General features: G+C 42.4%; 1 protein-coding gene across 3 annotated transcripts in view; it reads left to right on the forward strand.

Annotated features, from left to right (window-relative positions):
• The window catches only part of AKAP13 (A-kinase anchoring protein 13), a 759,080-nt gene that overhangs the window by 522,459 nt on the left and 223,097 nt on the right, over window positions 1–13,524 (forward strand). For all 3 annotated transcript variants that reach the window (XM_078683158.1, XM_078683159.1, XM_078683160.1), the window contains 4 exons: window positions 8,439–8,585; window positions 9,842–10,092; window positions 10,633–10,758; window positions 10,851–10,968. In XM_078683158.1, coding sequence (XP_078539284.1) covers window positions 8,439–8,585; window positions 9,842–10,092; window positions 10,633–10,758; window positions 10,851–10,968 — 642 coding nt within the window. The remainder of the gene's footprint in view (window positions 1–8,438; window positions 8,586–9,841; window positions 10,093–10,632; window positions 10,759–10,850; window positions 10,969–13,524) is intronic.

Consider the following 13,524-nt stretch of genomic DNA (forward strand, 5'->3'; position numbering starts at 1 on the left):
CCTAAAAAGGAAGCAGAGCACTCGGAGTAGTTCTCAAATTTAGGTGGAAAGCAGCTCCAGTATAGAGCACTTTCAACACCAGCAACACACTAAATGTGTGCACCTCAAATGTGTGCTTTTCTATCAAATTGCAATCCACTGTGAGATAGAAAAGGACCAAAGTATTTTGCCATCTCTACAGCAAAGTCTTTAACCCCTTCCGTGTGGGGCATATTCCCCCGCTGTGCTGGGGGGAGGGGGCGCGCACAGCGCCCCCATGCTCATGACTAGGTCAGCTCGTCATGATGCACAGTGCTCGTGTGCTCATGACGAGCTGAGATCGTCATGACCACACCCGTTTGTGTGGAACGCTCGCACAGCAGGGGAATTAGCCCAGCATGCGAGCGTTCCAACGGTCATGACGAGTTTAGCTCGTCATGAGCACACGAGCACCGTGGCTCATGACGAGCTGACCTCGTCATGAGCATGCAAGGTGTTATATATATATATGTGTATGTATATTTATATATATATATACATTTATATATATATATATACACATAGATAGATAGATATATAGATATGTATTGTAGTGAGGACAGAGGAGCAGGATAAACAAACTCATACTGCAAGAACTCCTGCGTCTGTAAGGAGGCGTCAAAGACAAACGTGACATCCGGAGACGTCAGACGTAGCCCATTGAATCTACCGTGGGTCTAAGGCTTTTGAATTTGGTACACTGGCTTTCGTCACTGCTTCCAGGGCAGGATACGGGGTAACAACCAACATGCGTTTTCCCTGCGACAATGCGCGTTCCTTTAGAATCGCCATTTGCACTGCTGTCAACTTTTTCCACAGTGGAAAACCGCATTTCAGCCGAAGTGTACAAGTGTGACATGTAAGCGATAGGTACTGTGTCTCCTTCATTAAAAGTAAGGTACGTGAAACCCACCGCCCCAGGTACGATTCTTATCACCAGGTTGGTGTGGTTATCACAAGTCAGCAAGAATTTAGATTCAAGAAGTTCAGCCTGCAAGGATTGCAAGATGGCTATATGCTCAAACTGCCAGCACGATTTGGTAAAAGTTAGTTGTATCAAGGCATATAATGGCTTGATATGCTGGGCATAATCGGGAATGTAAGTACGCCCGAAATTAAAAAATCCCAGCAAAGATTGTAATTTTTCAGAGTTGTAGGAGCGCGCAGTTGTGCACATTTCTCCAAGAAGTGGGGAGCTAAGCCTCGGCCTTCATTGTTGAGCTCATAGCCCAAAAACAACACAGTGTACTCTGCAATGTGTGACTTTGCAAAGTTGAATTTGTAACCGAAGTCCGCAAAACAAAAAATTATGCGGTCAACGCGACACAGATGCGCCCAAATTTCAGCGTCCGTGAGATAGATGTCATCCACGTACGAACACGCTTCTGTGTCAACTCTCTCTAAAAGAGAGACAATACGGGCAGCAAACACGCCTGGACTATTCTTATAGCCCACAGGTAAACGTCTGTATTGGCGCTGTTTGCCACCACTAGTAAAACTGGTCCATTGACTACTTAAACCGGACAAGTTGTGGGCAAAAAAACCATTGGAAATGTCAAACTAGTTCAAATACCGGTAATCCAATACCAAAAGGTACGAACCGTCAGGTTTGGTCACATTAAAAGTGGGTTATTCATAGGAGACACACAAGTTTCAATTACTCTTTGATTCTCCAATTGCTCATGGATTTCTGCCACGGAAGCCTTCGCTTCACGTTGCATGGGATACTGAGGTTGAGGCTGCGGCATTGACCGTAGGGGAATCTCGTGTCGGGGAGAAAACTTATCCCAACCACAGTGAGTACGGTACAAAGCCGGAGCTAGGGCCTTAGCCCACTCTTCTTCAAAATTCAGTGCATGCTCTTTCGACTCCGTGTGCGCGAAACTAGGGAGTATTACCTCCTCCCCTCTCGGAGCAGCGAGCACAAAAGGTGGGGGCCAGTCGGCCTCCGCTAACAAAATGTCATACTTTGTAATTAGATTTTCCCAAAATACCCCTTTTATATTACGTTGTATGTCACCTTCAATTAAAAGTTGAATCTCAAAAAGCCTGTCAAGGGGAGCTACTCTAGTGTCAGCTGTCTCTACAACAACATAAGTGTCAGTCGCTGTCACCTTCAGTAGTGGACGGAGCGCCTTGCGAACTATGGTAATCTCCGCCGCGCTGTCCAACAGCGTCCGCGCCCATGTCTGATTCCGAAGCTGCGTTCTCACTATCTGTGGCATATCTCGCTGTTTATGCGGCGACCTTCTTTTTCTGAAACTGGGGTCTTTTCGGTGTAGAATCGTCCTGCTTGCCTTTTCCGTCTTTTGGGCGGGGCTGGTCGCGACTCTGCTGGCCACCCCGACCTCTGCCGCCCCCTCCACCACCACCACCGGTTGATGAGTCCTGTAAAGAACGAGGAGAGCGTTGTTCAGAAACCTGAAAACTATCAGGTGATTTTATCTTCGCACAAGTCATAAATACGTTCTGTAGATGTAGGCACGGGAGATGCAGGACGTGACTCCTGCTTCTGTTGTTGTTTACTCTGTTTTTTGTTCTTAGACCAATTTTGCTTTTTAGATTTGGGCTGTTCATCTATTTCTGACTTCGGCCCTTGGGGTTGCTTTTTCTCTTTAGTAGAGAACGGCTTGACACCCAAACTATTACGGCCAGTGGTTTTATAAGCAGCCGTAATAATTTTCGGCAACTGACGGGCCTTATCAGCATCGGGGACCGCTTGTAAAGCATTAGACATCTGAAAGTTCACTGCATCTCCCTTTATATTAGATAGGATGAGATCGGAAACTACGTCAAATGTGCCGCATAGTCTCATTCCCAATTCAACCGCTGCCTCAGGTCCGTGCTCGTCCTGAACACGCTTAATGACCAAGGGAAATGACTGACGGTGTGCCAAAGCACCTCGTATACACTGCCGCAAAGATCTTTCCCCATGACTCACAGTCACCGGCTTCCGGTATCAAGTCTTCAGGCAAACTAATTGTAAGAATCCTGTGTTTTTCAACAGGAGTCGTGTTAGGAAACACTGCTTCCAGATGGTCAAATTTCTCAGCAAGCCAAAAGGGCATATCATCCTTATCTTGGGGACGCTTGCCCATTACTGCATTAACCATTACAGTGTAGATCCAGCCAAAACAGGCCGAGTAGCGCCTGGAATGGACAAAGGACCTAATCTAGTTGTCGTTAAAGAGTGGGGAAGGGCTCCATTAAACCAAACTTGTTGCTGCCAAGCATTAATTGGAACTTCCTGTGTCCTATAAGGAACATATTCTGCAGGCACGGCTGTGTGAGTATATGTGTGAAACACACCACTATTTGCGTTCACAGCAGGGAAGGTCACCCACGAGTAAGAGATCTCAAAAGGTAAGCTACTTCAGCACTAACAGCCATGATAACCGCTATGCCTTCCAGGTCGACGTTATACGTTTGCAAATGGTTGCGAACCGCAATGCGACTATGCTGCGGTATGTCAACGTCACCCATAGCGACACAGTAAGAAAGTAGTACAGTGAAGAATCTATGTAGCACAACTGGGTAGTAATTCAAAAGGAAACAGTTTGCAAAGATTCAAGCTTGAAAAGACCTATGTAACTATAGGTAGGTGTATCCGTCACTACCGTTATCTGGAAACCAAAGTGAGGGGGTTAAGGACTGATATAAGCACCTCTCAAGCGCCTTGTAAATACGACCAAACCACGTTGGGCGCCATGTTGCAGGGATTCTGCTCCTACACAGAACTGTGCATAGAGACTTAGAACCTCAGTGAATTAGGGTGTATCAAAACCCACCTTAGTACCCAATCCCCCTACCAGACTAGCAATCAGTGACTCATTGGTTTTTCATCCTATAGCAAAAACACCATGGATTAGTCAACCCAGAACATGCGACTTAGGTTACCTCAGGTAAGGTGGATAACAAGAGCACTCTTTTGTTACTGTCTTACACCAGTCCAAAACAAGAAGTAAATAGAGACACTTGCAAGTTTGAAATGTTTATTTCTAACGCCGTGATCTCATGCGCAGTACCTTAGATAATACAAGCACACATATTATCAGAAACAAGGTTGTCAGCATTGTTACTATTCCATAAAATACAAAGGGAGAAAGCATCTTATAATGCTAACAGGAAACAGGTGTAAAATGTGCCTAGATTTCACCCTCCCTAGTTAGTGAGTTAGTTTATAACTAATGAAGGTCTCATAGGATTACTTGGGCGGCCCCATACCTCTGGTACTCAGCAGTAGTGGATCACATCGAGTTCTGCACAAGCTATCAGGATACAAATGTTCTCCAAGTGTGTCTGATCATGCCTGCACAGTGCATTATTAAACGCGCCAGTATCAGAGGTGGCCACAGCTGCATATGTGTTATGGCTAGAACATGCGAGGATCATTCCGAATAACAGACACAGTGTCCAAGATAACCTTGACAGTCTCGGCTCTCCATGTGCAGACTAAAATAGCGAGGCAGTTTAGAAATGAAGCATAACAAGCTATTCTCATGTGAAGCAAAATACTCAGCCTTCTCAAAACAATATCGCAAGTGCGTGTCGTGTGCAAAGCAGGAAAGCAAAAATGGCGTTTAAGCTTCTGATAAACCCATGCTAACTTAACACTGTGTGAAAGTAAGGCTCGTCCTCACTACAGTATATGTATGTATATTTATATATGTATATAGATATACGTATATGTGTGTGTGTATATATATATATATATATATATATATATAATTTTCAATATGTTCTCTGGGGTTCCCGCATGTAGGTGGGAATATTCTAATGCTTATGACTGTTGAGGATTTACCTGGAAGAGAACTAGGATTACAGGTAAGTAACCAATCCCTTTTTGGAAGTGCTTCTGGAGCCTGCTGCATTAGGTGCCCATCTTAAATTGCTCTTGGCCTCATATGCCCTAGCACTCATAGCTTTGTCTTGAGTCAAAAAAAAATGTTCAAAACCCACACATTCTGAGGCATGGTCCTAGCGTAATAATTTACATTGTTACCTACACCCTAAAGGATCGACAAAGAATCCATATATCACAACCTTGTTTAGATCATCAGTTCAATATAATAAAATAAGGGGTGGATATCTTGGTTTTTAGCTTGGTCACCTATTAAAATAGCTCTGTCTTATTAATGTGTTCCTTGTACATTTGAATGAGCCTGGGAAATCTATCTGGATCTGTCTCCTCTGGTGCACTAATGAACTCAAAGAAAAATATTATGCTTACACTTTCACACCAGCAGGCTTAGCTTGGGCCAGAAGCTGGCTGGCCACATCCTATACTGAGCTTGTTTCTTCAGTTGAACTGTCTGTCTTAGCATTCTTTTCTTATGTGACTTGGAGATTAGTTTAGCTCCATGCTGATTTCAGAGATTCTAATTCCTTCTCAGCCATTCCATACCAAGATTCTTTTATGGACCCTGGATTAATCCCCCTGAATCAGCTCCTGGCTCTTGATATATTCGCTAAGACCTAGGCCTTCAGCAGGTACTTCAATCCCACATAGCACAACTAACTGTGCCCTCACCTGTACTCTTATCATGATTTCTTCTAAATTCAGAAAGAGCCTGTTTGTGTTTTGGCTACAATTGTAAGGAAAGAATTGGGTAGCACTGTTCTTGAAACAAACCAAATTATTTCCCTTTGTCATGACGTGTATGCAAATATTTTCAGCACAAGTGACAAGTTTCAAATTTAGTTTCATCACTATCTTTCTCGTCACTTTTAAGTTATTTTAGATGATTAAACTGGAAATTGTATGAAAACTATTTTTTCCATGCCTCCATTCTTCCATAACCTAATTATCTGTTATGTAATTGGTGGGTAGGCAAAGTAGATCTTTTTGTTAGGACCTGTAGCTTGGGGCCAACAATGGTTTTTAGCAGAGTGAATATCATGTTTCAATATAGAGCCTGTTAAAAAGTGTGACCCTGTTTGACTGGTGTATAAGCCCTCGGCAAGCAGTAACCACAATACAAGTCAGGGTACGGTACAAGCACACCCAAAAGTAATCCGTGCTCACCCTTTAGTAGCAGTCAGGCCTAACTCCTAACTTTAGAGGAAATGTATAATGTATTTGTGCAACACTTCAAACATTAAAACTGTGGAAACACCACACAAAAAATTGAATATCAGGTAAGAGTAATAGAACCTAATGTTATAAATAAAATAAGACCAAAATGACAAAAAATCAATAAGTAAAAACTAATTGAAAAATAAATAAACTGTAAAGTTGTGCTTAGAAGCATAAACCACCAACCGGGGATATATAATCGCACTGGACTGGGTCAAACCCAAAAGATCAGGCCTACTACGATTGAGTGCGGGTCGCATACGGTCCGAGGTTAGTCCCACTGAAGACCTTCTTAAGTTTTGTGTTAAGAGTCACATTCCTCGAGAGAAGTTTTCTGGCAGTAAGGAGAGCGTCGCTGCCGGTGGACGGCATGGCACGAAGAGCAGGCTGGCGTTGCGGATGGGCAGGCTAGAGCCTTGCAGTGACACGCCAGCGGATGATACTTGCTACGCAAAGAGACTAACTTGCGACACCTCTCAATGATTCTCTGTGCAAGTGCAGCGGATCCGAAACAAACTGGCTCGTTCGCGAAGAATGCAAACGCATGACTTTAAGAGCTCAAGATACATACTAAGGGCCCAGGGACCTGAGAGGCGCCTCTTGGTTTTTAGGAACTCGTTGAAGACAGGTCCAGGAGCTGTGGGGAGCCTGTTATGTCTCTGTGGCGCAGATCAGGAGGCCAGCAGACTAGCCCATTCCCTCTGGGTTCCTGGATTCAAGATGAGTTCCAGATCAAGTTCTTCATCTCCAGGCAAGAGGGCAGCTGGTCAGCACAGCAAGACCTCTGCTCTTCAGAGTGGCAGTGTAGCAGAGTGGCAGTCCTTTCTGAAGAATAGCAGTCCTTCTTACTGGCAGAGTATCCACAGGTCGATAGGTGTACTTAAGTGGCTGAGTCTGAGGTCCAGTACTTCTACCCAGTTCGCCCTTGAAGTGGAGGGAAACTTTAAAGACATGCATTTGAAGTGCACAGAGTCAATGTCCTTCCTGGTTTCTCCGGAGCCCTCTGCAGGGGGTTATGTAGCACTTTGCGTGTGGACAGGACACAAACTATTCAGTTATAAGTGAGGCTTTGCCCAGCTCCTTCCTCCCTTCCTGCCAGGATGGCCCATCCGGTCACACCTAAGCTCCCATTGTGTGCAGCTGTCAAGGAAGGATACACAAAGCCCAACTGTCTCCCACCCCAGACATTTGATCAGAGACAGGCAGCAGACACCGAGTGGAATTGCAATCTAAAATCCAGATTTACCAAAAGATGTGATTTTAAATTGTGGTTCAAGGGACACCAAGCTTGGACTATTTATAACTTCCCATTCAGAAATAACTTATAAAATGTAATAAGGTATTCACAATGTTATCCTATCGGGATATACGCCTTGTAGTAGTGAAAAACGGGTCTGAGAGTTTTTCACTACCTGGACATTTAATACCTGGGCATGTAAAACTTAGAAGTATATGTCCTACTTTTTTAATACACTTCAACCTACCCTTCGACCGTCCAGCGCCTTCCTTAGGGATGAGTTATATGAATTATAAAAAAAGTGTTGGGCCTGGCAAGATTTTTAACTTGTCTGATCGACACAGCAGTTAAAGCTTCACTCACAAGCTCTGCAGTGGCAGGCCTTAGACATGTTTAAAGGGCTTCTTAAGTGGGTGGCAGAGCCAGTGCGGTAGGCCTACTAGTAGCATTTAATTTACAGGCCTTGGGCACCTGCAGTGGACTTTACTAGGGACGTTTAAGTAAATTAAGTATGCCAATTGCGGGTAAGCATATGTTACCATGTTTTAGGGAAATAGCACACTTTAGCACTGGTAGCAGTAGTAAAGTCAACAAAAACCAGAGGTATGAAGTCAAAATATCAGGGGAAACCACGCCAAGGATGACAGGTCTAACTGTACCCATGCGTATGGTCCTTAAATCCGATATTGATGCAGATCATGGTTTTCTGAAGAAAAATGAAAACAAAAGTCTGAATAAGTGTGATTAAACTTTGTAATTTTTTGTCATGTCTTATTTTTCAATTGATTGTTATTGCTTTTTTCCCCATTGACACGCACAGTTATTTTGGGGTAAAATGGCTACTAAACCACAATGACGAATTCTCAGGCAAGTAAAAAAAAAGTGCAGATACCTTGATTGTTCTCCTGCCTTGGTCATTCTCCAAAAGAACAATAGAGAGAGAACTAGATTAGGTAAGAATTGTGGTAGACTTTGCACCTCTGTCCCTAAACTCACAGATCTGTTTTGGTTTCCAGATATAAATGCAGTACTTATACGAGTGGTTTTCTACACTGAAAATAAAATAATTTAAGTATTTCTGCTTTGGGGAATGCCATTTATTTTCAGGAACAGATATGAATGAAGGTCAGCTCATGGGTGATTTTGAAATAGACTCAAAACAGCTTGAGGCAGAATCCTGGAGCCAGGCTGTAGACAGCAAGTTCCTCCGACAGCAAAAGAAGGATGTTGTCAAACGGCAAGATGTTATTTACGGTATGAAAGCAAGAAATTATTTGAATGTCCAGTTCTGTCAAAACGTTTGTTTAATATGCTGATGTTCAACTTGGCGCATACCTCTTATTACCTAGCTAAAAGAATGTTCACTGTGTTTACATCCGAATACTCAATGCAGTCTTTTTACTTTAAATTGTTTATGAAATCTAAAAGTGGTGTCTTAAAGATGTCTCACTACAAAATGCCACTAACAATCAGCATTTTGAATAGTAAGAGAACTATACACCTGAATCTGATATTTGCTTTTTCTCACAATGATCAGCATTTGCGTTTTAGTTATGCATTTGAGGTGAGATGTTTAATGAAACTGAGCCAAATGTAAACTGCATGTATTATTTGTATACTCTTCAAATGACATAAGCCTCTAGATTTTCCACTAAATCTGCTGCTGATTGAAGTACCTTACTGATATTTTCAGAAATTTCCATCTTTAAAGTACAGTTGGAGTCCTCACGTGTTCACTAGTTGTGGCTGGAGTATTTGTGAACCTGGCATGTTCGATTGATATCCTCACACTAATTAAGTGCAACAAAAGTTGCCTGGTCAGAAGCTTCCCTTTTAAATTCCTGAATTAAGCTTTTATGCTACTTAGTGTGTGCTTTTCACTGTGAGGCGCTCACTAATTTTGATCTACTCCTCTTGCACACACTAGAGGATAATAGATAAGTCCTTTTATGTGCGCCTTCATAATTTAGGATTACAAATACAGTGATATCGCATAGTGTTCTTTGTTTTATGTGCCTCCTAAATGTTAACATTAAAAAAAATGTGCCCTATGTAATTAAATGAACTGTTTCCCATTAATGTTGCTTTGCTTGGTTTGTAAAATATCATTTTTAGAGTAAGAAATTAAATATATTGCACCTATGTTTCTTTAGGGTGAACAAGGTATCTTATCAGTTACTCTATTTTATCCCCTCCCTTGGCTTACCTGCACCTTAAAATAATAATGTTGCCAGCTATGAATAGCTTGTCTTATCTTTTGTGCAATGTCACATTTGTAAAGAAACATTGCCACTCATTAACTAATTTGAAATAACCTATAACTTTAGTTGCAATATCCTTATATTAATGGTCATTGCAGCTTGCAAATGGAAAATTATGAATACGCCTTTACTCCGTTTGTAATGTGAAGTCATAAGCATGCATTAGTCTTTAGTTTAAGTTTTCAATAATGTATGATTGGTACATACCTTAAAGAAATATCTTGTGAAATCTTTTGTCACTCTTTGTAGAACTTATGCAAACAGAAATGCACCATGTCCGTACCCTGAAAATCATGAGTGATGTGTACAGTCGAGGCATGATAACCGAACTGCAGTTTGAACAGCACATGGTGGAAAAGATATTCCCTTGTCTGGAAGATTTACTGAAAATCCACAATCAATTCTTTCAACATATATTGGATCGCAGGAAAGGGTCCCTGGTAGAGTCAAGTGATAAAAATTATGTCATCAAGAGAATAGGGGACCTCCTAGTACAACAGGTGAGCATTAGAAGTTGCTACTATTGCTTAAACTTTTGAAATTAGAATTTAGGCATGGTTATCTAGTATTGTGCCAGGTAGGTGTTCCACGTCCCTATACTTCTCAGTGTAATATATTTCAACTATGATTTAGCAACTATTAGCAATCAAGCTACTACAACACAAATAATAGTTTGCCCAAAATACCCCTACCATAAATTGACCTGTTTAAAACTGCCAGTTTTCTGAAAACCTTACACCGGGTGCCTATCTTTTACACTTGTTCATTCAGCACACTGCTAAGCAATGTGTCCTACATCATACCCACACCCACGTGGTCATCACACATACCATGGAAACAATTCCTACATGGGATCAAAACCCAAGACAACACCTTTCCAACCACACGTCAAGCGCTTCTGTTCCCCACTTAAGACACGCTATAAAAACTTTACAATGCAGTGTTTTGCCTCATTGTTTTACAACATTCCACTGATTGTTGGAAAAACAGAAGTAAACAAGGTTTTTAAATGAAATTCTTATGCTTAACTCTTTATTCAGTTTTCTGGGGAGAATGCGGAGCGAATGATGAAAACTTATGGCAAGTTTTGCGGCCACCACAATGAAGCAGTGAATTATTTCAAAGACCTCCACTCAAAGGAAAAACGGTTTCAGGCTTTCATGAAGGTACACATCAGGATGTCTTAACTGTTTTTTTAATATTGATCTGCATACTTTCTCTTTCATGTGTGATACTCGCCTTGTGTTTTTGCTTTTAGAAGAAAATGAGCAGCACAGTGGTGAGACGACTGGGAATACAAGAATGTATCTTGCTGGTAACACAAAGGATCACCAAATATCCAGTTCTGTTGCAGCGCATATTGGAGTACACCAAAGGTTAGTGTTGGATGCACTTCTGTAAAATGAAGTGGTTTTGAATTAATTACAATGTAAACTAATATGCAGAATCTTAGTTAATGTTGAGCACAAATTACGGTGTCTCACATAACCATGATGTGGTCAAATTTGGGTGGATTAAGATGAAGTCCATTAGTAAAAGAAATATCTAGTTCCCACTGCGATCTTTTGCTTGAGCAATTTGTTTAATAATGAGCAACAGTTTTTAGGTGAGCAGTGTTCTCTAGGTTGTTGATAACAATGTAATCATTAGAGCATGTAGCCTTTGTATTTATGCAGCTCATATTTTATGCTGTATCTAGTAGTCCTGTAGATTATCTATGCTTGGGTCTCAGTCTTGGAAATACCAGTGCACAATATAATTTGGATCGCCCTTGAAAAAACGTGAAATACAAGATGTTGGCAGTTTGCAAAAACTGGTATTTTTGTTATTGCATCGGAAAAATACCTATTTGAAATAGGTTGAAGGACTAACCACATTTCTAACTTTAAGGTATTGTACTATTATTGGTATCATAGTTTAAGGCAATAGCACACCACGTGTAAAAGAGTCATTTCTTAATACATTTGGGGATATTAAGACTGAAGTGCTCACTGAACAGTTGGACAGCTTGCCAAGAGTATGTGTGTTATCTTAAAAGTTATTTAAGCTTGTTTATGCTCTCCTAAAAGCTAATTTTCAGGATTTGTAGTTGTTTCAATGTGCACGAGGTTGGATTCCAAAACCGTTGAATATTCTGTAGAGCAGAGTTTTGCATGTTTCCCCACTAAACATTCCAAAGATAGGAAAAAGTAAGGAAAGTGTTCCTCACATTTCCTCCTCCCCGAATCAGAGCCTGGGAAAGATAGAAATCATTTACCAAGCTCTTCAAGCATAAGCTTCCAGCAATAGACACTGGTAACACATTTGCAGACACAAAGGACTAACAAGTGTATTTTTATCAAGATGCAATACCCCACAAGGGATCAATAACATCAAGGCAAACAAACCCCCTAAGGGGTGTATGGAACAAAGGAAAACAAATAATTACTAGTCTTGGGGAAGGTGAACTAAATCTGTATGATCTGGTTGGGGGGAGGGGGAATAATTCATGCCTCCTGGTCCTTAATGGAATTGAAACTTTCTGTTACAATAGCTAGGATATTTTTCATTCTTTGCCAGTACTGGAGGAGAGGATGATGCCAGTTTAAAGTTTGCTCATCACAATCCGAGCTACATTCAGTAAATTGAAACTCTGCATCACATCCGCGCCCATGCGATCGTAACCCCTCTCACACGCCACCAACACCATCGCGTCCATGCAAACCGATAACTCTTGTTGGTGCTGTCTGCCTGGACCTTATACAGGAGCTCCTGAACCTTGCTAAAAAAGGCCTGGGACCGACCTGCGACTCCGGATACCCTCCACGCCATGAGTCACAAGGAGCCCTCCAACACCATTTGATGAGGAAAATGATCCTGTCTAAGCAGAAGAGTCGGAAAGAGGGGGAGAGTCGGGTTGGAAAATCCAAAGAAAGTTCTAGTAGGACTGGAAACCTAACTTGAGATTTCCAAATCGGGGTGACCAGAACTACCCCCGCCTTCTGGTGGCTGATTTGAGCTAAAGCCTTGTAATCATGGCAAACGGGGAAAACACGTAACATTTTTTCAGACTCCAGTCGTGGAGAAAGGCATTTGTGGCACATGCTTGAGGTTCTGGTCTCCAACTGAAGAACCGGGGCAACTGATGGTCCAGCCTGGACGCAAACAGGTCCACCGTTAGCGGACCCCATTTGGTCTGGATCAGGGTGAAGACATCCGGTTCAGTTTCCAAATGCTGGAGTCCCAGAAATTGCGAGACTGCCAATCCGCCGCACAATTCTCTTGGTCGAGAATGTATTCCGCCATGACAGAGTTCTGGTGATTTAGGCAGAAGTTCCAAAAAATGGTCACCAGATCAGAGAGTGCCCTAGATCGAGTACCACCCAGATGGTTGACGTAGCCAAAGCAGGATCTGTTGTCCATTTTGAGAAGCATCCAGGACTGAATCCTGTCCCTGGTCCAGCAGCAGATTGCGAACAATCCAGCCAGGAGCTCCAAATAATTTATAGGAGACCACACACCACCTGTAGAGAACTCTCCACCTTGAGTGCCCCAGCCTGACCTGCTGGTGTCGGACTCTATAATGAGGTCTGGGGCCAATCTAAAGATTGCTCTCCCATTCCTGGCCTCCATGTGTGAGCCACCACTGAATTTCTTCTCACGCCGTGGACAGAGGGACCAGGAAACATAAGAGAGCTCTTGCATAGATGGTCCTCCATGATGCATGGCAGAGCCTGGTAGTGGAGAGGTCCCGGGAAAATGTCCTGAATAGAGGCCGATAGAAGCCCCACCAGGTGTGCAAGTTGGCACACGGGTACACACTTTGGCGTGACAGAGCCTTCCGGAGCTTAGGAAAAAATCTTTGCCACCTTGTGTGAGGGGAGGCTCAACGTTGCTGCCACATAATCAATTACATGGCTTTTTGAGAAGGTACGTGGAGGAATTTCCAATCG

Source organism: Lissotriton helveticus, chromosome 3_1, assembly GCF_964261635.1.
Source record: "Lissotriton helveticus chromosome 3_1, aLisHel1.1, whole genome shotgun sequence".
Lineage (NCBI taxonomy): Eukaryota > Metazoa > Chordata > Amphibia > Caudata > Salamandridae > Lissotriton > Lissotriton helveticus.